This window comes from Prionailurus bengalensis, chromosome D1 (genome assembly GCF_016509475.1).
Source record: "Prionailurus bengalensis isolate Pbe53 chromosome D1, Fcat_Pben_1.1_paternal_pri, whole genome shotgun sequence".
Lineage (NCBI taxonomy): Eukaryota > Metazoa > Chordata > Mammalia > Carnivora > Felidae > Prionailurus > Prionailurus bengalensis.
This window is the reverse complement of record NC_057346.1, coordinates 23,468,210-23,492,252: the sequence shown is the minus strand read 5'-3', so window position 1 is coordinate 23,492,252 and position 24,043 is coordinate 23,468,210. Positions and strand designations below refer to the sequence as shown.

Genomic DNA, 24,043 nt, shown 5'->3' with positions numbered 1-24,043 from the left:
GTTCAGGCTGAGATGAATTATCCACGGCTCTTATCAAAGGAGAGTCAATAAAAACCTGAAGGAGCTTGCCCCATCTCCGTGGAGTGGCCATGTCACGTCACTGGGTCCTGCGTTCTGGAAATAATAATCGGACGGACGCATTTTTTCCCCCCTGTTCCATCTGCTTTCTTCCCTGTGCCTTTCCTTCTCAAATGTATTAGTTTCTATGGAAACTGTGTTGTTACTGGTATAGGAGGAGTTTAATGACATTCAGAAGTACCAAATCAAGTCCATTTATATAATGGTTTGAAATACACATAATGGCCTATGGAATATAGGACACGGCGACAGTTTCAGTAACTGCGTACAGAGTGTGGGATAAATAGAGCAATGTAATACTCCCCACCTCCAAGTCAAATGTGCCAGGAATAACCACTATTCTTCATACTAAAGAACAGCACTTCTCAACCATTATTCATGAACGAATCTCAAACACTATACCAAGCTGTTCTCCTCTCCCTGAGGAAGGACGGTGGCTGGACACTGGGGACTCTGCACCCAGAGCTTTGATCGGAGCAGGTACAGAGGAGGGAGTCTGACCTCAAGGAAGAGAGGAGGGGAGGAGCCATTCTGCAATGGGATCCTTGGGCCCCGCCCCCTGGCCTGCCCCCTGGACTACATTCCTCCCCCATCTATTCCTCTGGCTCGTTTCTGTCTGATTCAGAGAAGATTTATCAGGCACCTGCTGTGTGCCGAGTGCTGTGGGAGACATGGAGATGAATGACAGAGAGAGGATGCCTCATCTTAGCTCAGGTTCAGCCAGCAACAGGCCCTGAGCAAGGTCTTGCCTATAATGGTCCATCTGGGAGGTCCAGAGAGTGCCAGAAGGATGACAGGGAATCGACACGGGAAAGGGAGGGCATCCAACACAGGTGGTCTCATCAAGCCGGCTACTAGACTGGGTGGCTGGAGTCCACCCCCAGTGGGAATGCCAGAGAAGGGAGGTGGCATTTACACCTCAAATTTGGACCACCCAAAGAGTGAGGAATGGGTCTGCCAGCTCCTGTCAGTAACTGGTTGTGACCTGTTGGGGTGGGTTTATAAATTCCCTGGCACTTCTGGCCTGCCCTCCATGAGGCCGAGTGTCCTTTGGCTTAAGAGAGACCTCAGGTTGCCGATACCAGGGATTAGCAGTTAGCTTTCGGTCACTAAAGTGGTCAAGAGTCAAGAATACGGCAAGGGAGGCGGGCCATCTGACACAGTTGGCTGCAGCTCTCGGAGAATTTTGAGTCCAGTGGGGAGACAGGCATATAATAAAACAGCAGAAGGCAGGGTAATGGGAGAGCTATGGAAGTATATGGGCGATATGTTCTTAGAGCAGAGAGGTGGGGCAAGCCATTGGTTCTGACTTGAGTAATACTGGGGGACCCTGAGAAATCAGGAGAAGGGTGGGGAGCTAATCTACAAAGACACAGGGAGGCACTTACACACACTTACATCGTGTAATCCTCATCACATCACAAAGTAGGTATGTTATCTCCATTTTGAGCATAAACAGAGGCTCAGAAAGATTAAGTCATCCAGCTATTACCTGGTGAAGCTAAGACTCAGACCCTGGTCTTCTTATCTCCGCTCTGCCTCAGGTAGCTTTGTGTATTAGGGAGATGAGGGTGGGGTGACTCCCTCCATCACCATGACCGAGCGCCTGTCATGGACCTGTGTAGACTTCTCCCTCATGGCCACTGACCACTGTCTCCCATATCTCCCTGCATTACGCTGCCCATGGAGACCCCCCCATCAGCCATCAGGGCGCCCCTCTAACCCTGCCTCAGATATAGACTGGACTGACTACACCTAACACTGAGTGAATTATCTGGAATTCACTGCCTTAGGGGTGTAGGAAGGAGGAGAGAAAGCATGGGGAGGGGGTACCTCAGTTATGGTGGCCCCACAAGCATGCTTTCCACCCTGTCCTCAGCCTCTCCTCTCCCAGCCCTGCTCGAAAGCCCATGCCTTCAGAAAGAGGAAGAGGGACCAGACATACACATTTCCCTGGAGCAGCGTTTCCGTAGCATGGTAATAGGTTTTCCATGAAAACCAGGCTCCATGGTTAAATAAGCAGGGGCGGGGCGGGGCGGGGAGAAGCTGGGTCAGCCCCCACTAAACAGGTCCATCCTACAGAACGCATCAGAGATTTTAATATGCCAAAGGGCACAGGGAACCACCGAAAGGGGTATATGGTTCTCAGAGTTTCCCAAACTTGTTTGACTACAAAACGGTTTTCCTTAGAGTGTGTTTTAGGACTAATGTTCCTTGGAATCCATTTTGGGAAATGATGGTTTAAGGCCCAGATCTGCCGCCAACTTGTGTGAGTTTTGTCAGATAGGCAAAACTCAAGCCTGCCTTGTGAGGACCAGAAAAATAGCACATTGTAAAGTACAATACAAATAAGATGGTGCTCCTATTTTTTTACATGAAACAAACACATTCAGTTTCCCAGAGAACATTTCATCACAAGTCAAACAGTCAACAAATAAATGTTTTTAAAAGTAAGTTTGGTTCCTGACTAGGTGTGTGGCCTTGACCTTGATCTCTCTTGACCTAGGCTTTCTCATCTGCAAAATGGGCATACGCGTGATGCTCATACAGGTTCTTTGAGAAAGCACAAAGCACCACAAGATGCAAGGCATTACTACGAGAGTTCCAGGCTAAAACCTTCAATTCAGTCCCATTTTGCTGAGATCAAAACAGGGAGTGTGCGGGGGGAGGGAGCTGGCTGGTGGGAGAAATAACAATGGCAATAATTTTCATCCATATTTATGATGTTAGGAGCCTTGTATGAGCATGTCGCTGAGGGGAGAAAATGAATATTTCATGAGTAAACACTAAATGTAGTATTAAGATAAAATGGACGGAAAGGCCCCAACTTAACCTCTGCAACCAGGTTCAACTGGGGAGGTCACTGCAGGCCGTGTGACTGGGCTCCAGGGAGCAGGGCAGTTGGTCAGGAGGAAAGAGCTCAGTCTCTCAGCATAGATGGGGAGCTGTCCCCCGTGACTGGAGGAGATAATCCTGCTCTGGGACGCAGAAGAGCCAATGCCCACACATGTACCAGCTGAGTAGCCTTGAACAAGTTACCATAACCATTCTCCTCCAAGTTCACACTATAAAATGGGGATGATAAGATCAGCCTTGCGTGTCTGTGAGGTCTCAGTCCAAGCCCAGCTGTTTGGAAGAGAGCTTTATAATGCACACAGGTGGGAAGTGTTATTATTCATTTATTCACTCAGCAGACATTTATTGAACACCTACTACGTGCCAGTCACCGCCACGGCTGCTTATTTATCATTTGCTGTGTGCCATGCACCGTGTTCATCATTTTATACACATCACCTCACTTATCATCACGGCCATCTGAGAGGTATCTGTTACTACTCCCATTTTCCACATAAGGAAACGAAATTCTGGAAGGATAAATAACTTGCCCAAAGCTGGATAGCTAGTCAATGGCAGAGTCCAGAGCTGTATGAAGCCAAAGCCCTTTATTCGACATTAAATGGCCCATCCTTGTCCATACTGCTTCTGCAGAGTCAGTGGGGCGCCCTGCCTCCACCTCCAGCCAGCTCTTCCCTGTTCTGTCCATGCTTTGTGCTTCTTATCGCCAGTGCTGCTTCCTCACCCAAAGGGGAAAGCCTCGCGGTGCCCTCTTTTGGCTCCCCAGGATACCCTCCCTTTGTGTTCTGTCCCCACTCTCTTCTCCCAGCCTCTGTCTGATGGTCTGTCCTCCATAGTACAGTCACCCTGGGGTGTTCATTTCCATCCCCATCCAATAGGACTTTAGCCTCTCAAGCCCCTGGACAGCCTGTATGTCTTATCTGGGCGACCCATTGGGTGATGTGAACATGAAACACCTCCTACCCGTGAAACACCCTTAGAAGATGGAGGAAAGACATCAGGTGGGGCAGTGCCGGGATTAAACCTAGCCAGATCTTCCCTGGCCCTCTCTGCCCACCGCACAGCACGAGGACACAACCATCTCTGCAAATCTCCTCCCTCCGGGGAAGTTCCATGTTATCTTGCCTCATTCTTTCTCCAGAGATGAAGAGATTGTTTTAAACCTGCCGCCCCACCCGCTCTGCTCCTGGCTTCCAACGCCATTAAGTTTCATTATAACAAATAAACACCACAATGACATTTATAAGTTACCACTGAGCACAGAAGCACAAATATGAAGCAGATAAACTGCATTTGATCCAAATAATTACTGCAGGCAATATCGGGCTTAGTCTGAGCTGGCAGCCGGGTACCGAGTAATTTATTAGATTGCGTAAGGCAATGTTGCACGTTGAGTTTTTCATTATTGCGTCTCTTCCCCTCTCCGTGGTCTAAATAGGTTAGGGGAGTTTAGACAGTGCGTGGCCAAACAAAGACAGACTTTGCTCAAGCAGATTAAGGCTGGGAATTCCAGCCAAGTGTCCGGGTATGGCTGCTTCCCAACCAACGTGGCACTTGAGAGAGAAGAGAGGGTTTAGGATTATCGTGATAGTGCCAGCCAAGGGCAGTTCCCCGTGTGTACTCCCCACCCACTGGCCCAGATACAAAAAGAGGCCTCACGAGGGAGTAAATGGAAGGATGGATGGAGCCCCCAGGACACCAAGCCTAGGTTCCTGCTGGGTTCCTTTGTGCTCAGCCAAAGACCCTCTCTACCAAAAGGCCCTCCGTAGCTCTGGGCAGCCTCAGACCCCAGTCCCAGACCTCTCCTGCAATAAATAAAGGGAAGGAAGCAGTCTGCCAGCCAACTCTGCAAAACAAAGCAATGAGAGCTGGCTACCGGCAGCCACCTCCCTGCCAAACCCAAACTCATAAAGTTTGATTCAAGGGGTTACAATGCCTCCTATTCAGAGTCCCTCCTGCCCCATTCCCCCAGCCTTAGTAAATTACCCAATAAGCAGCAAGGACCTGTAGTTATTGTGTAGTTAAATGGTATTTGCCCAGTAAATCCTGAGCAGAGTACTAACGGTGATATACAGTAACTAATTACGGACATGAATTCTCTCCCCAAGACGCCAAGTGTTACCAAATATTGTTGCATTTAGGGGAAGAGGCTTGAGAGCGCCTCTGTTCCCTCTAGCGCAGCCGGGAGTAACTCTTCTATTAGAGGAGCTGCTGCACTCCTGGCTGGAAAATAGGGATGTCCTGGAGGCAGGCGGGAATGGGGCCTGGGAAAAAACTCCCATTCGCTGCCCCTGATCCCATGCCCCAGCAGAAGGGCCTCTCCGGGCAGCAGCTGGTCCTCCTTGGGCGGTCTCAGAACAGATAAGAGGCTCAGCACTACGGTGTCGCAAAGGCCAGAGCCCCCAACCGTGCAGGGAATGGAAGTCATTATTCACCCAGCCCAGGACTCAGCAAGAAAGCTAGTGTAGGGGGTGGGCCTCTGCAAAAAAGCTTCTGAATGGGGATGCAGCAGGGTAGGATCAAAAATGCCCGGTGCCTCTGCCTAGCTGTGGACGACTCTTGCCCTGAATTATTGCTCGTGGACCTGATCTCAGCCCCAAGGGTGCCCGGGAGTATCAGAGGTTTCTCTGGCTGATTGTGGTCTGCAGGTGGGGCAAAGCCTGTGCCCGAGGCAAGAAGCAGATGTCCTGTCAGGTTCCTGTCTGTTTTTGGAGCACAGCTGGGGGCAGCTGGAGGACAGAGTACAGCCAGTCTCTGCTTTCTGAAGAGGAAACTAACTACACAGCTCAAGCGCTCTCTGTGCTTACGGGGAACTATCGAGTAAACAAAGGCCCAGAGCCGGAGTCTGCCAGCTCCAGCACAAGCTGTGACCTTGGACAGGTTACTTAACCTCTCCGAGCTTCTGTTTCCTAGTCCATACAATAGAAGAGATTCTCCCTATCTCTGAGGACTGTGGATGTGAAAACAACCAGGCTGGAGCTGGGGTTACCCCTCCAAGGAGCCGGTTCCATCCTTCTGGCCACCAGCTCATCTGCTGAGATGGGCTCAGAGACCCAGACTAAGCCTGCTAGGCACTAAGCAGAGCCCTCAGCCCAGCCTGGGTGCCCCCAGCAGCGTGCACAAACTCTGTCCCTCCTCTCAAGGTGATCACAGACAAAATCTCTCCTTGACCAACGTTTCCATTGAAGCAATCAAAGACTGGCGCAATCGTTGCAAATTTGTTTTGTTTCGCGTGTTGTTTGCGGACACATTTTCAGGGTTGAAACAAATGATCGGAGCCCTTGCCAGGGTCACAGTTAGGTGGTGACTGAAGAGGCCGAGTGAGGTGGACACGGGCTGGGTTGGGAGGCATACACTTGCTGTGGAACATGAGGCCAGCCGGGGTGTGAGCCTTGGCATTCAAGTCTCTCCATCAGGACGGAGGGACAGACATTAGAACCTTCTCCACAGGAGGTCGTGAGGGCAGATTGAGTAAAATCACATATGTGAAGTTCTTTGTGAAGTAGAAACTATACACAAGAGTTAGCCATGGTTAATATCCCAAACCAACCAGAAGAGGACACCCAGAATCCCAGAGCAGCGAGAACAAGAATCACTTTTTTAATTAGGACACATATAGAGTCAGCTCTCAATTATCTGTTGGCAAATGGTCCCCATTCCTGGCAAATGCTATCACCAAGATTGCTCAAGGAAGTCCTCTGTTAACCATTTCACAACTTCTTATTTTGCTCTTATTTGCATGAGTCCCAAAGGGAATGAAAGTCCTTTAAAGGCAAAATCAGTTAATATCCCCGCCCCCTTCTAGGGAAGGTGTTGAGCCATAAACACAGGGACGGGGTGGGGGGGGGGGGATGGAGTATGGCCGGACTCTAGCTGAGAGCCAGAACCAGAGGTGATGTTCTGCACCCAGCTGAGCAGGCGGTGGGAGGGAGCTCCGTCCCTGGGTTTTGTTTTGTTGAGTATTAAAACTTCCCAGAACATCAAACACATCCATATTCAAACGTGAATACCAAAACGCATCCCAAAGTTGAAAATGAATGTTACTTAGGATTACTCATGATTTTGGAATGTCCATCATTTTTGGAGTATTCACACCCTTGCTCCTCTCCATTAACGAAGATAATTAAGAGTTGATTGTATTTGGGCTCCAAGACGGGAGAAATTCAGGACATTGCGATTTACTCCCTGTTGGGAACGACACCGGAAGCCATGAGAAGATTTGTCTGTAAACACCGGGTCTGAGTTGTGGTTGCCGATGCAAAGTGGCATAAAAGTAGCTCATCCTTAGTCAGGTAAGCATCCGACTCTTGATCACGGGATCCTGAGTTCGAGCCCCACATTGGATTCCGGTACTGGGTGTGACGCCCGCTTTAAAAAAAAATGTAAAACGTAGCTCATACTTCAAGACCAGACTGCATTATCCACACAGTGCACGCTGGCTTTTGTACCTGTCGGTGGCAAACAGCCATGCTGCACTACATGAGACACCTGGAGACCATCAGAACTGCACAGGACCTTCTGATTCCTTGAGCACGTCACAGAGGGACCTTGGGGTCCACTGCAAGGGGGCCAAGGGGCTGGACTCAGTCCCCCCCCCCCCGCCCTGCTTCACCCAGCCTGTCTCCGCCCACTTCACACACTGGCGCTCCATATGAGATCCCACTGGCAAAGGATACCATGCACTGAAAAAAAAAAGACACTGTGAAAACCACTGGCTTCATCCTATGCCCTCACCGAGCCGTGAAGGAAACCCTGGTGCGCCCAGAGAGAAACAGCAGCCAGATCAAGGCAATACAATGACAGCCAAAAACAGAAAGAACCCCGTTCCCCTGACCCTGCGCTGTTTGCATTGAACAGTGCCTCCCAAATATTCACCAAACCCGCCTGCGGCAGGATTACCCAGGAAGGGGGGGCAAAATGCAGACTCCTTGGCCTAGCTCAGATCTGCTGTCCCTGCATTTCTGGCTTGGAACCCAGGAAACTGCATTTTCAGCAAATTCCCCAGGTGATTCTTAGGCATAGGAGACTTTTAGAACAATTTCCCACTGGCAAGGTCTATACGAGGATAAAATGGTTGTTTTAAGATGTTTGTTTAAAAAAAAAAACGAGGGGGAAAAATGAGGTTTAAGGACACGGATCTTCCTCAAACAGACCAAGTGTCCTTGGGAGATTTGCTTTTACTTCCACATGCCTCGGTTTTATTCTTCTTCAGCCGTGGGTCCTCCCCACTCAAAAATAAGACTTTGTATAAACCAGAACAAAGAGCCTTCCTTCCGGCTGAAAGGGAGGGACCTAATACACTGAGTCTAAATCCTACATTTTACACGTGGGGAGTCTTAGAGAAGGGAAGTATCAGGCCCGAGGGCACACAGCTAAGAAGCAGCACAGGCAGCACCTGATGGTACCTTCTGAGCCTGGGTGCTCACCAAGAGGACAGCTTCCTGTGTCTTTACAGTATCTCTTCTAAAAGGGAACAGAGAGGGTTGCCTGGGTGGCTCAGTTGGTTAAGCGTAGACTCTTAATTTCAGCTCAGGTCATGACCTCACGGTTCGTGAGTTCGAACCCCACATCGGCCTCTGCACTGAAAGCACAGAGCCTGCTTGGGACTCTCTCCCTCGCTCTCTGCCCCTCCCCTGCTCACTCTCTGTCTCTCAATAATAAATAAACTTTGAAAATATTTTAAAAACATAGGGCGCCTGGGTGGCTCAGTCGGTTGAGCACCCGACTTCAGCTCAGGTCATGATCTCGCAGTTCGTGAGTTCGAGCCCCGCGTCGGGTTCTGTGCTGACAGCTCGGAGCTCAGAGCCTGCTTTGGATTCTGTGTGTGTGTATGTGTGTGTGTGTGTCTCTCTGCTCCTCCCTACTCACACTCTGTGTCTCTCTCTGCCTCTCAAAAATAAACATTTTTTAAAATTTTTGAAAAAATTAAAAAATAAAAGGGAACAGAGATGCTGGACACCTTGGGGTCAGTCAGTCCACAGCCCTGCCTCCCAGTGGTTCCCACACTGATATGCCCTAAGAGGGCAACCATACGAGCTCAGTCTGCCCAAGGCCCAAGGCCTACACTTGCTTTCAAGCTAACGACCTAGCTCTGTCCTGCTCTTCAGCATCACCTCCTTTCTCTCATGCTGCTCCTCCCCTTCCCTAACAGTGGTGTAGAGAGCACATACTCCTGAACATATAAGTGCCTGAGGCTCAGAGAAAGAAAGGGACTTAGCCTGGGCCCCATAGTCAGCCTGCAGCAAGCCTGAGACAGCATCCAGGCCTCCAGCTTTCATGGGCTGCCTGGAGCATCTCCCCTCTATAGTGTATACCCTCCCTCCACCGTCACCACCACAGCCCACACAACTCTGCCCTTCCCATCTCAGTCAGACTCTGGGCTGACCGCAGGCAGGGATGGATGGGCTCCTTCACAGGTACCGATGCACCAGTATTTCCAGCAGCACTTATCAGCGTCTTCTTGGCATCCAGAACTTGGCTGAATGGATTGAGGATTATCTCTCCCTGCCACTAATGAGGACAGTGCAGGCTCTGGCCCGGGCCACGGGCTGATAATCAGTAGGCGAAGGATTTATAGTGACTTTAGAGTCACCCTGCCTCGGCCAGCCCCATTGCTCTTCATTAAAGACCCATGCTGTCCAGGACAACCTTGGCGGATTGTGCATCCTGACGAGAGGTGTGTGAGACCGGGAGAATCGCAGGCAAACCGGGCTGCCCCAGCTCAGACAAGGAGCGAGGGCAGGAAAGCGTGGCCTCCAAATTTCTGCCCCACATCCAGCCCTGGGAAGAGCAGTCTGGCTGTCCTGTGCAAGCCCAAATAAAAATCCAGGCAGTTTCTGGAACATGTGTGATATTGGCAAGCTTCTCCTCACCCATGTGTCCAAATCAAGCTACTAGTGGCTGCAAATGATAATGTTGAGGGTGAAAGTGTTTTCAAGTCCCTCTCCCAGCAGAGAGGTCTAGAAGACACAATGGAGAGATGTCCCCCCGCCCCTTCCACCCCTGCCTTGTTCTTCCGGCTTCCCTGTTTGTATTTCCAGTCCCAATCCAAGGGAAGATAGGGTTGGGTGACCTCTTGCCATCCCGACAGGGCTCTAAGCCTATGCAAAGCTGATAGGAGTTAACTGTACCACCCAAGCCAGCTGTGCCCAAGACACCCAGCATGGAGTAACCATGTCCCTCTTAGACAGCCACGTCAACATTCATAACTCTCCGTATCTGGAGATGAACTCCCAGGTCAACACCAAAAGTTGAGGACCCATTGTAGAACCGCGTCTCTACTGCCTGAGCCATGTAAGTGCTCAGTAAGCATGAGTTATTCACACCAGCTTCCTCCGGACCCACAGACCCAATTATACCCAGGACACCTTCTCCTGATGATTCGGGGCCCTTCTCCATCAACATATTTACAGCTGAACTCACTGCCCCCCAACACGCTTCCCCTCCTGATACAGAAATGGTTCCACAAGTAAGTCATCTGTTCCCCCTTCCCACCTGTCCTACAGGCCAGGGGGAGGGGCGCCTTTATGCCCCCACGTCTCTCATCCACTGTCATCCAAGTGACTCCTAAATCCACTTGCTTCTTTCCACGGACGCAGCTTTAGCCTGAGCTCTGTTGACAGCAAAATCTTCCTGATCAGGCTTCCCATCTTCAGATTATCCTCCTTCATCCACCCTACTCGCTGTCACCGCTGTGATCTTCCTAAAACTCAGATCTGAGCATGTGGGTCAGAACCCTTTGATGATTTCGCATCAAGTGCCAACTTCTTAGCATGCATTGGAGGGCCTACACAGTCAGACCTACCATGATTCCCTAGACATGCGTCCTGCTGAACACCTGACATGCCCACGTGCCATGCACCCATCCTACAGGTCCGTAGTGATGGAAGCGGCTCTGTTGTGGAAGGCGTGCAGGGCTCTGGGCTCTTCACACATATCGTCCTGTTTAATTCTCACAAACAACCCAGCAAGCACTGGTTACTATCCCGATGGGGAAACTCGGGTTCAGAGGGCCTGAGGAACGTGCCCAGGGACACTCTGCAATGGCGGAGCCAGAGATCAAGACAAAACCATGCAGCCTCAGCTCTTATTCTCTGAGCACATTTTCTTTCTTTCTTTCTTTCTTTCTTTCTTTCTTTCTCTCTTTCTTTTGAGAGAGAGAGCATGAGCATGAGTGGGAGGGGGGCAGAGGGAGAGAGAAAGAGAATCCCAAGCAGGCTCCACACTCTTAGTGCAGAGCCCAACGCGGGGCTTGAACTCATGAACCGAGAGATCATGACCTGAGCCAAAACCAAGAGTCAGAGGCTTAACTGACTGAGCCACCCAGGCGTCCCATCCCTGAGCCCGTTCTGACCTCCATGCTCTATTCATGCTGTTTCCGATCCCAGGAAACATTTCCTTCTTGCCCTCATCTCATTTACCCTTCGAGGCCACTTCAGAAGCCAAGCCTTCTGTGACTCGTGCCCTCCTTCCCTCAGAAGGAACAACGTTCCTTCCTCGGGACTTTACACCTCACTTTCGGCACTGACTGTGTGGCGTCAGTTATTCCGGTCCCTTGTGCACCTGTTTGTCTCCCCCGGGCTCTAAGCTCCTTGTCACAGAAAATACGTCAGTCCCCACTCTGCATCCCCGCACCCAGCCAGAGGCCTTGGAGACACGGGGACCTGCCCCTGCCTGTGGCCGGCACCGTCAAAGGTACCGTTCCACTCTCCCTAACAACCAGCTTAATTAGTCAGTGGGCTCAGACATAACCCCATCACCCCCAGTCCTCTCCCCGGAGTAGGACATGACAAGCCATTCTGGAAACTTCCCAGAATTCATTCTCCTGCATCAGGAGCTGGTCCTGTGCTGAGCAGCAGGAAAACAGCAGAAGTCCAAGACTTGGGCTTCCAGGTGTGATCTATCTTGCCCTGGCCCCTTCCCACTCTGCCTGGCATTATTTCGTTACCAGCTAGGGGCCTCTGAGCTGGCTCCTTCCTCCTCTTCAGGGAAGAAGATTTCTGCTGGCTTCTGGGGATGGGGGCGGTTTCCTTTCATCTCCTATGAAGCAATTTGCATCCTCCAGGCTAAGAGAAAGCTGGCGATAAATATCCCCAGTACAAGTATGCTTAAAGCCTTCCCCAATTGGTCACTAATAGCAGAGCAGACGGCAACATTTGAGCCTTTTCTGCATGGCTGACCAGGCAGCTCCATGAGACTGACGTTGGCTGGGACCATGGCAATGACAGAGCTACAGGAGGCCCCAAATGCTCTCTCTCACCTGCATGACTCATGGGAAGAAGCAGATTCTAATCAGTCCAACTTCAGATTTGCAGAGCCTCCCTTCCCAGCTCTGGGATCCTTCACTCCAGGTGCTGTGTGGCTCCATTTTTGACAGTCCTGGGCTCGTGGATGGTGAGGCAAAGAAGAACAACCCTTTATGAAACACCTGAGTGTGCCAGGATCATTTACACATGAGTCCTCTCCTCATGGCAGCTTTGCAAAGTAGGCATGCCACTTCCATTTTCCAGATGAGGAAACTGAGGCTGGGAGTGGGTGAGGAATAGGGCCCAGATCATATTGCTCATGACGGGGCCAGAGTTCCTTCCCTGGCTTGCCTGTCCCTGTGTCCTTTCCACTATCCGAGACCCAGGCCCTGGCAGGTGCTCAAAGCAGGTCCCTGAAGTTACTCATCACTCATGTTTTCCCTTGCACGTTTCTCCTAACCCAGAATGACACCTGTCCTCCACTGCATTCCCTATTATCATGATTCCTCCTCCAGGAAGCCTCTAGGTTTCCTCCCTCCAGCCCTCGTGCTTGCAGTAGGCCTTTCTCAACCCCAAAGAACTTTATGTGACCTCTCGAGGAGACTGAGCACTTTCTGCCTTGCAGCCTCGTGACTTGTGGCAAATGTGGCCATCCACACACTCGCAGTAAGTTTTTGCAGAATGTCCTGAGATTTGAAGCAGGCAGGATTTCACTGGGCTGCCCCACGCTCAGGCACAGGGGTGGTGGTGGCTGCTTCCCCAGGGCACTGGAGACCTTACTCCACCTGTTCCTGGGCCACTGGGCATCCCCAGGGCACACTCAGCCTCTCAGGACCCTGCTCCTCTGCCAGTTTTCTCCCACTCTGAAGGAGCAGGATGAGGGTGGCTGTGTGCACGTGTTTGCAGAGCACTGGGCTCCTTAGAAGCCGGGCAATTGTTCCAGGTGGCCTAGCTCCTGCCCAGGTCAAGCTGGGATTAACCCTAAGGACAGTGGTCACTTCCCTTCCGTCTGCTGCTGGAGCAAAGTCTTGACCAAAGTGCCCAGTCCAAGAGACGAGACGGGGAGAGTGAGCCCCGCATGCCATCTCTGGACTGCCTCTGGTCTGACCGCTGAGCACAGACTGAAAAAAAAGGGATGTCAGGGACATGGGGACATCAGCAACCCTGCTTCCCATATCAGGCTCCACTGCTGTGTGCACTGAGGCTTTCTCTCTTTGGTTACACTAACCCCAAACCTCATGTTGTTTGCACCAGCCCATGCTGACCCTGTGCGTATTCCCTCTCACCACCGCCATGGAACTGCCGAATACCAGATCAGTGACTAGGGGAGAGGCACTAACACATACGCCCATAGAGGTATTCACCAAACACAGGACACTTAGAGTACCAGAAGGTATCCCCCAAGGATCTGGGGTTGACAGTTATGGGTGGCAAGGGTGGGTGACCTGATCCTGACATTAAGGACCCTGACCACCATGTACATGGGTCCACTGGGCCCTCTTCCTACTTGTTACACACACACACACACACACACGCACGCACATGTGCGTGCACACATGTGTGCCTGCACACACCACAGCACCCAGGCCCCCAGAGGCACTGCTATAAAAAACTCTCACTCTGGGGGCGCCTGGGTGGCGCAGTCGGTTAAGCGTCTGACTTCAGCCAGGTCACGATCTCGCGGTCCGCGAGTTCGAGCCCCGCGTCAGGCTCTGGGCTGATGGCTCAGAGCCTGGAGCCTGTTTCCGATTCTGTGTCTCCCTCTCTCTCTGCCCCTCCCCCGTTCATGCTCTGTCTCTCTCTGTCCCAAAATTAAATAAACATTGAAAAAAAAAATTTAAAAACTCTCACTCTGAGTAATTTGGCCCTCACAGCCTCAGTCTTCCATTGAAAACGCCTCTTCCCTCCCCAAGAAATAATTAGGAATTGAGAGGTGATTTCAGGTCAAGGGCCAGAGGTGTATGAGCTCATAGAGAATCATGGGGTCTTCAGCACTTTAAATATTTTACTGGAAGACACTGGGGACCTCCCAGAGCCAGATGGTGATGGTTCATTCCGTGCTAATGTGTGCCGCAAGTCCTCCAAAAGAGTCTAAGGTGAGGGGCCGTGCGGTCAGGGCTGGGAGGGGGTGGCCCCTTCAGGGAGACTCGTGGGCTGATGGAGATGAAGGTGGGAGGAGAGATGGGAATCTGGGTGGTGGTGGGGGGGGGCTTTGAAGAAAGCAGTGTGGGCAAGTTGTGAGGAGGGAGAAGCTGACCTGTGAGGCTCCTGAGCAGAGAGCAGAAGGAAACAGCTGGCTGGAGGACAGGGCAGGCAGGGAGGCAGGAGGGGAGGTCTCTGAGCTGTGCTGTGGTGGGGGCAGGGGCGCTCTGCCCCAGGACCAGAGCCCTCCAGGGGCTTTCTGATGCCACTTCCCCGGGCCGGCTGCACCTGCACCTGTCCTTTTCAGCACAGAAGAGCTGAAAGCCCTCCTGCCACCTGCCACCGCTGTGTCGCCCCCATACCTCCTCCCGCCTGCCAGTCACCAGCGCCTGCCTCGCTGCAGCCGTCCTGACTCAGAACCTGCCACATGGGGGGCACACATGGCTCATCAGGATGGGGCGTCAGAGCCTGCCCTCCTCTGAAACCTTCCTAGCCAGCTACCGCTCCTGCTTCCTGCAGTTTGAAGAGAAGGCCCCACCTGGCCTCCAGACTCTTGCTTCCCACCTGCTGAGCAGGTGGAGGGAGGTCTCCGTGCTGGGAGCCTTCAGAGCCAGGCTCTAATCCCCACTGAGCCACTGCAGGACCTTGAGGCTGGCGCTTCTCCTCTTGAGCCCAGTAGGGAGAAGCACTTCCCTCCCAAGTTCAGTGTCCTAAAGGCCCAGCTGGAGTGTTGGGAAGGTGCCCTCTTGGCCTGAAAAGTCCGCAGCAGCCTGGGCATGCAGGGAGCGTGCAGGCTGCCCACAGTCACCTCGGGGGCTCTGCAGGGCCCCTCCCTTCCTGGGACAGCCGACAGGAAAGTGTGCCCGCAGCCACCACTGGGAACACATCTCACTCCGTCTGACCCACCAAGTGTGTTTCCATCAGGCCCTCCCTTAGAGTTTCCCTTAGACTTTTCAGTCCTGGCCAAGGGCAAGAGAGAGTGCAGTCTCCAGTGGGTTCTTTGACTTCCCAGGGTCTCTGTGCTGACAGCTCGGAGCCTGGAGCCTGCTTTGGATTCTGTGTCTCCCTCTCTCTCTGCCCCTCCCCCACTCGCACTCTGTCTCTCTCTCAAAATAAATAAACATTTTAAAAAGATAAATATTAAAAAAATTTTAAAAAGAAAGTTAGCTATTAGTAATTCTACAACAATAAAAATATTATTTATAATACATAGCTAGTTATATGTATTTATATAATAACATAGTTATATAGATAATGACTATTTATATAATAATAAGTACCAATAATTATTACACCTCCTGTCATTCCCCCACAGTGGCCAGTGCTGGACTCCACCCTGAACCCTGGCTTAGTGTTGTTGACCACCAGCTGGCAGGAGGCTATGTAAACTTAGGGGAGAACCAAGAAATTGCTTTCCGCTCCGAAGATCCTCATCCTCTCTTTAGAGGGTCTGAGGGGAATGGTTGCAGGGTTGATTGGGGTGAATACAAGTTTATAAATAAAAATCCAAGTTCGAGACCCTTCATTTAATAACCAACATGGGATAGTGGCAAGAAAACAGGGTTTTCTTATTTAAAAAAAGACACTGGGGTCTGAATTATACCTCGGCCCATTGTGTGACCTTGAAGTGCACCTGGGACCACTACATGACCTTGAATGACACCTGGGCCCACTGGGTGACCTTGAATTGCATCTGGACCCACTAGGAGCCTCCATTCATCCGTGAAATGTAGATAGTAACACCTAACTAGCAAGAATTGGTTAAAGTAGGTCTTCCATGAATAATTCAGTTATTTTTATCCTGTAAAGCCTGACTCCTTGAGATGCTGTCCCTTCCCCCTGATTTCTCACTTCCCTCCTTCCGTGTAGTGTGCTCAGCACAATACCTGCCTAATCAGTACTTTATATCATAAAAACAGTTTTCCTTCATGACCGCAGATCTCAGGAGCCAAACTAGCATAGGTAGGCCACAAGGTCACAAGCTTGAGTTTATTTGCTGCTTACACACCGGACCAGGTGCTGAGAATACAAGATGAAAAAGACAGCCGTGGGCCCTACCCTCAAAAGTTTACCCTCCGTTTCTCATTTACTTCGGTTCCTTTCTGTGTCTGATATACAGTAAGTGCTCAATGAAGGTTTGAAGAAATTAAGGGAGATAAGAAGGAAGAAATAGTAGGGATGAGGGGAGAAGAGAGAAGATTTCCCTTCGGTGACAGGCAGTGCCTAGAGATACAGGCAAAGCTCGTGGAGAAGAACGTGGCCTTCAGTGCGGGCAGGGCTGGTCAGGGGGACCCTGGGAGAGGGGTGAGGGGTGATTCCAGAATGGCGGAACACCGGTGACATGGGACAACATGAGTGAACGGCCAGCACAGGTGACTATTGAGCACCGAGGAAGAAGGGAGTCAGATTTTAGAGAAGCCTGTCAGGTGCCTGTGGGCAATGGGAAGCCATTAGAGTTTCCACCCTTAGAAAAGGGAGAGCACATGAGGAAAACGGTGCCTTAGGAAGAACCCTCCAGGGCAGGACCTGAAGGCATTCACAGACTGTTGAAAGAAGCCAGGTTGAGGTGGTGAGGGCCCAGACTTTGGATTATAGCGATAGGAATGGAGAGGAAAGGGTGCGTCTGAGAGGTGCTGTGGGGGAGGGCTGGGCCACACTTGGTGATGGTGACAGATTGAAAACAAAGCAGGAAAAGGAGGTTACCCTGACTGCCAGGCTTCACTGCAGAAGAAGGCCAGGGGGCACAATGAGAAACTGAGGCAGAAATCCTGGGATGGATGGTGCAAGGGGTGTCGAGTCGGTGCGGCACATGCTCTGTGCCCACATCAGAGCCGTCTGGGTGTGGTGGGCGAACAGACGTTAGCTCCTGGAGGGAAGGACCACGTCGTATCTGTCTGCTTCTCACGAGACCGTGCGATGCCTGCCTGATACCAGGTCTCAATAAATGTGTGAATCAACAGATGTTCTCAAGGAGCTTCCTGGCTGCTTACCATACCACCCAGGAGGTTCTAGAAAAGATCCCAGGCTCGTTTGCAGTTCACATCCTCAGAGTCAGAAAGACAGGGAGCAGAAAACGGGATATGAGGGACTGGGTGAAGACTACCTTTTGGGCAAGAAACGACAACGGGGGCTTGTCCGCTATGTTCCTAGAGGCGCTTAAGCCTGAAAGAGAAGCCTCAAGGTGTGCCCTATGGGTGAAAAGACAACGTGCCCCGTCCCTCCATATCCCCTCCACCCACAGCACCTTGACTTTTATCTGCTCTAGTGACACTCCACTCATGATTGTTTGAAAAAGCATCTCATTGATTTGAAAGAAAAAGTATTCCTAGTGGCTTGTATTTAATGCACAGAAAATAAAATTAGATGGAAAAAGGAAATTGTCAGAGCACCAATCCTTCCCTCCCAAAAAATGAATGGGTGAATAATGTCGTTTGCGTGGTGTTTCTGAGGCTGTTCTCCTGTGTATCTGTCTCCCCACCCTGCCCCACCCAGAGACATTCTTTTCATTTTATTTTTTTTTAATTTTTTTAACGTTTATTCATTTTTGAGACATAGAGAGACAGAGCATGAATGGGGGAAGGTCAGAGAGAGAGGGAGACACAGAATCTGAAACAGGCTCCAGGCTCTGAGCTGTCAGCACAGAGCCTGACGCGGGGCTCAAACTCACGGACCACGAGATCATGACCTGAGCCGAAGTCAGACGCCCAACCGACTGAGCCACCCAGGCGCCCCTATTTTATTTTATTTTTACATTTATTTATTTTTGAGAGACAGAGAGACAGAGCATGAGCCAAGGAGGGGCAGAGAGAGAGGGAGACACGGAATCCGAAGCAGGCTCCGGGCTCTGAGCCGTCAGCACAGAGCCCGACGCGGGGCCTGAACTCATAGACCGCGAGATCCTGACCTGAGCCAAAGTCGGATGCTTAACCCACGGAGCCACCCAGGTGCCCCAGAGACATTCTTTCCATAGAAAAGTCGAAGGGATCCAAACAGACCCCACGTGGGTGCCCAAAGCTCTCTGAAGCCTGGGGGTATGTTCTTCCCTGTCCCTCCTGGCTGCTCTCTGTGGGCTCAGGGCTTATCCTGGGGGATCGTGTAGCTGCCCCAACTCCTGGCTCTGAGACACTATCCAAAGTGGGTAGTGACCACTCAGCGTCCTCCTCCAGGGCCAGTCTCCTGATGGCAGCCCCTCTCCTCCCTCAGGGCACGGCCCTGCTCCCACCTTCCGCTTTCCCCGCACCACCCACGGCTCACCCCCACCCCACCCGCACCCCCTCGGGATGCTCCCTGTACCCCCATTCTCTGTTGTCCTCCCCCACACCCAGAGGAAGCGGATCTGGAGGTGGGAGAAAGTGACACTTCCCACTGCAGGCTCCACACCATTTGTCTGGGGCCCTTCTCCATCTAACCCCTCCGCCCCCAGCTGACAACCTGCTAATTCTGAGAACACAATCTCTGGCAGCCATTGCGGCTGTCTTGACACTGTCTTTCTCGCAAGAAAGATTTTGATATAAGAGAAGGAGCTGTGAAATCATCATCGAGCCAGGGAAAAAAGAGCCTCAGAAAGGAGTGCCCCTCCCAGCCCTCCCTTCTCCTCCCCTCCCCCCCCTCCTCCCCCCCCTCCTCCCTCCCTGTCTCCCTTCTTCTGGCCTCTCCAACCCTCCCCTTTCTCCCTCACCCCGTCCTCTTCCGCTTTCTCCAGCTACCTGCCCCCCTCCCCCACTTCTCCTTTCTCTTCTCCCTTCTCTTTCTCCTTCTTTCTCTCTTGCTTCGGTGCCAGAAACGGTCTAATTACAACAGAGAACTTGAAGAGACTGAGAGGAAAGAAATAAATAAACCCACCACACATAGCTGATTAAAATGTCCTATGAAATCTAATTTGTAAAGCTCAAATCAGAATAAAAAGTGTTACTCCCACAATTCAGGGCCAATTTGATTTTTAATGAGACTCCTCAGAGACCCAGCCAAGATCTCATCAGGTTGTAAACGCGGCTACCTTCCCCCCTGCCATGAGTTCTCTGATGTGGATTCCTGGCTCCTCTCGGGGAGCCCCCGCCCCCACTTGGCCACCATGCCCAGCTTCCCTCGGGTTCTGTATACGTCAGTCACCCCCTTATTGGGGCCGTCTGCTGCTAAGAGCATGGCCTTACCTGTGGTCCAAGCCTGGGGTATTGTGTCCCCAGGATGGGCAACAGCTAGCATCCAGGACCTCCGTGTCTGTCCCTGGCTCTCCCACGTTGGGGAGAAGAGGCCGTGGAAACAACCTGCCCACCAGGTCCACCTTCCCTCAGCGTGTATCTGTATCTGCCAGGCAGGGCGTGGGAAAGAATGCGGGCTTGGAAGCCACATGGACCCCCATCGAACCCCAGCTCCACCACTCATTAGCTGTATGATCTTGGGCAGCTTACTTTGCCTCTCTGATCCTGTTTACTTTGCCGTAAAATTGGGATATTTCTGCCCTGCAATGTAACTATGCAGGTAACAGAATGGAGGCCACTGTGGGTCGGGGGCTCAGGAAACGTCGGTGTCCTGTTGTCCGTTCGGCTGTGGCCTCCTGGGGAAGAGGGATCACATCACCCTGCTTCCTCAGCATTCCCCGCAGGACCAGCTTAGGGATCTGGGCACAGCACAGCTCAGCAGGTGAAAACACGGTCTTCAGAGCCAGAAAGTCTTCGTCTACAGCCCTAGTCCTGCCAGGAGACAATTCCCGGATGATTTAGTTAACCTCCAAGCCCCTGCGAACTGGGGCTGGTGAGATCCGGATGTGATGGTTACTGTAACAACTAAAGGGGATACATGCTCAGTACTTGCTAAGTCATCACCAAGCACAGCTCCTGTTCATATTTTTTACCTCCTCAGGCCTCATTTCCTCGTCCAGAAAACAGGGATCAAAATAGTAGCTACCTCATAGTTTGTTACGAAGATGAAAATAGTAAAGAGCTAGCATTTGAAAATCTTACAGCAACGCCTGGCATATTGCATGCACTGTGGGTGTGTTTGTGTAATAAAGCATGAACTGGGGTGCTTGGGTGGCTCAGTGGGTTAAGCGTCCAACTCTTGATTTTGGCTCGCGTCATGATCTCACTGTTCGTGGGTTCGAGCCCCGCATCAGGCTCTGTGCCGACTGCATGAAGCCTGCTTGGGATTCTGTCTCCTTCTCTCTGCCCCTCCCCCACTTGCTCTCTATCTCTCAAAATAAATAAACACTAAAAAAAAAAAAAAAAAAAAAAAAATAGGGGCACCTGGGTGGCTCAATTGGTTGGGCATCCAACTTTGGCTCAGGTCACGATCTCATGGTCTATGAGTTCAAGCCCCGCGTCGGGCTCTGTGCTGACAGCTCAGAGCCCGGAGCCTGCTTCGGATTCTGTGTCTCCCTCTCTCTCTGCCCCTCCCCTGCTCATGCTCTGTCTCTCTCTGTGGCAAAAATAAATAAAAACATTTTTTTTTAATTTTAAAGAAAATAAAAATAAATAAAATGAATACATGAACTGACCTGCTGAGATGGCTCAGTGCCTTCTTGCTCTGCAGTGTCTAGGGGAGAGCTGGGGGTCACCCTGGCGATGTTCCCCCAGGTGACAGTGAGGCCAGAATTGGGTGTGCCATCGGAAAGAGAGGGACAAAGAGGGTGAGTCGAGGTGACTTCCAGCTCCTGCCAGCACACTCTGGACCACACTATACCACCACGTGTCCTGTGGAATTTGGCCGTAGGCCCAAATTAAACAGTAATATCTTTCCCAGGTTCTCGGGTTTTTAAGCAAACCACACCACTCCCCCCCGACCTTGCCTTCTTGAGGCACCTCCCAAGGATGCTCGCAGCTGGAAGGCTCTCTCCTCCTCTGCCCTGTTGTGGCGCAAGCATGTGGCGGTAGGTAGGAGCCAAATGGAAAGTGGCAGAGATCGTCCCACGCACGGCGGGCACGGCCTCTTTGGGGGCTGGGGAGGCCGCCTCACAGTGTGAATGTGTGTTAAGGATGGATGAGCAGGGAGGCTGAGCCGAGAGCCAGCTGCTGAGAGCAGGGAATTAAGCAGGGGGCAGACAGGAAGTGCCGCTGGGCTGCAGGCAGGAAGTCAGATGCTGGCGAGGGAGAGAGAGCTGCTTATCCCCTGGGCCAACTGCTCTGCTTCTTAACTTGAGGAGAAGCCGTCCAGGCACTGCTCCCTGCACTAACTGACCCCTGTGCTTGTCTCCTTCCCAGGCCAAGTATACTCCTTCAGCCAGCAGCCCCAGGACCAGGCCGTGGTGTCGGGCCAGCCAGTGACACTGCTGTGCGCCATCCCCGAGTATGATGGCTTCGTTCTGTGGATCAAAGATGGCTTGGCTCTGGGTGTGGGCAGGGACCTCTCAAGTGAGTACCCGCAAGAGCTCCCTGGGAAGGCCTGGAACCCCTTCTCGCATGACCCACCCACCCCCCTGGGGAGAACCCCATCTTCATTGGTACTTGGAGATCAAATCTCCAGCTCTCGTGGAATATCCCCTGGGCAGAGTCAGATTAGGCAAGCCCTGGGCCCGGGATCCATGGGACTTCAAGGGCCCTCTGACTCCTGGTGAGGAATTACAAGCAAACCCTCAATTCCGGTGGTCGGTCCTGAACCTAATAGACTTTTGCTCCGGAGGGTCTATTCTAAAGTCAGACACGACTCCTGTAAAGTCACATTTCCAAAGGTAAAGTGTCCCTGTATCTGGGTCCAAAATGTATTCCCCACTTACGTCACAGCCTGGCTTTTCCTAGCTCCCATCGATCAGCGGGAGCCAAAGAAACTGAAAACTCACAACCAAACTGCTTGGTTTTAGGGGTTAGCATGTGATGGGAAGAAAAGAGAAGGAGCATTTAAAGTACAAACCCTGTTGAGCCCCCTGCCCAGGCTGGTGTCGAGCAGAGATGTCCTAGTAGGTTCCTGTGGCTGGCATCTGACCTCCCTGCTCAATGCCACAGGCCCTGTCATCTGTTAACGATTGTGGATGTCAGTCCTTAAGCTCATACAGATGTCTTTGCGGTCCATCCTCTCTCCCTGGGGAGAAAAAAGAATAGCATCATCCTCCTGGTCACTCAGCCCCCAGCAATTATCATTCTCCCCTGGGGAAAGTAAACATGGGACTGCTGGGTTTAGCATAACCTATAAAATTCAGAACAAGAGATCTGGGCGTCCCTGCCATTGGGGAACCGCTGAGGGTGGAGGTGTAGAAAAACATACGTATTCGACTGAGAAGTAGCTTTGCTTCTCTCGTGGCGTACAGCTGCAGGAAAATAAAAATCGAAGTGCACTCGGGAACATGATGGTTGGGAAATTAATATTTTAAAATGTGAGTTATGTCTTGCCAAAAATGTATATTGAAACGTTATAGCCGTGGTCAATAGCATCGCTGGGTTGGAGTGCTGCAGCCCAGCTGAGCATGGGTAAAATACACAATAATATCTCCAAAATATACTGTGCTGCGTAAAATTTAAGCATTATGGGAACCAGTCAATTTCAGGGGTTCTGAACTTCCTTACTCTAGAGAAATCTGGGGGAATGATATCACCTTCCCAAACTAGAATCACTTATGCTTCACGTGGCTCTGAACTTGGTCCAGCATCTTTGCTAGTTAAGGAGGTACTCTGGGTTCCTAGTCAGTGGTTTGCAGCCTTCAGTCAAGGACTGGGGTCTTTTGACCAAGAGGTGGCCAAGAGGAAGCCCCAGGTCACCACAGATGTTCATCACCTCATGGAAAATTGACCTTCTGGAATCCATTCCATGAACGACTTTTGGGATCAGGATTGCGTCAATGGGGTTTTAAGGAACTGGGGTCGACTACTCTCTGATTTGACTCCATTGATACAAATAAGGCTGTCCCTGTCCTTGCAGAGCCAATAAATTCAAATTCCTGGGAAAGTATTTTCTGTGTTTGATCACCTGTCCCCCGAAAAAGCATCACGACAATAATGACAGAGACTCACATGCTCAATAAATACCGTTTGCTTCCCAGACAAGAAAGTGAGACTAACAGATCAAAATTCAATCCAGCAAGGATTCGCAGAGCACTTAATACTGCACAGCTTTTCCTGTGGGGAAACTGAGGCCCACAGTGGCTAGACTTTAACCTGCCGCAGGTCTGTCCTCTTCTGTTTTGACTATGTGGCCTGGCTCCATCCACCAGCATTCACGCCCTAACTGAAGATCTGTCTTTCTGGTCACAGAGGCTGGAAAAAACATTCAAAGGAAATGATTTATAAATATATGCCCTCATATTGATAGAACATTCTTCATCAAAGAAGCTCAAATAATTCTCAGACATTATGTCACAAATCTACAGTGATCTACAGGGAGAAAAAGCAGGATTTCTCCCCTTTATTTGACAGGTAAACAAAGTCACAAGTCTAGAAAGAAACTGATTCAAACATATACCGAACCTCAATGTGTGGGATCCTGGCTCCTAACCCCCCCAAACCCTAACACCCTGTCTGTTCTCACTTTTAAAGATGGGGACCTTTCTGGTTGCCCTGTCTTACTGTCGTTTTCCTTTAAACCAGCATTTATGGGGACACCTAGGTGGCTGAGTCGGTTGAGCATCTGACTCTTGATTTCGACTCAGGTCATGATCCCAGGGTCATCCCACACTCGGTGCGGAGTCTGCTTGAGATTCTCTTTCTCTCTGTCTCCCTCTGCCCCTCTCCCCCACTCATGCTCTCTCTCTCTAAAAAAATTTTTTTTAATAAATAAATAAACCAGCATTAACAGACTTA

At 51.1% G+C, this 24,043-nt stretch overlaps 1 protein-coding gene across 4 annotated transcripts in view; it reads left to right on the top strand.

Annotated features, from left to right (window-relative positions):
• Positions 1-24,043, top strand: part of KIRREL3 (kirre like nephrin family adhesion molecule 3) — a 551,587-nt gene that overhangs the window by 434,815 nt on the left and 92,729 nt on the right. For all 4 annotated transcript variants that reach the window (XM_043579789.1, XM_043579790.1, XM_043579792.1 and 1 more), the window contains exon 3: positions 21,518-21,667. In XM_043579789.1, coding sequence (XP_043435724.1) covers positions 21,518-21,667 — 150 coding nt within the window. The remainder of the gene's footprint in view (positions 1-21,517; positions 21,668-24,043) is intronic.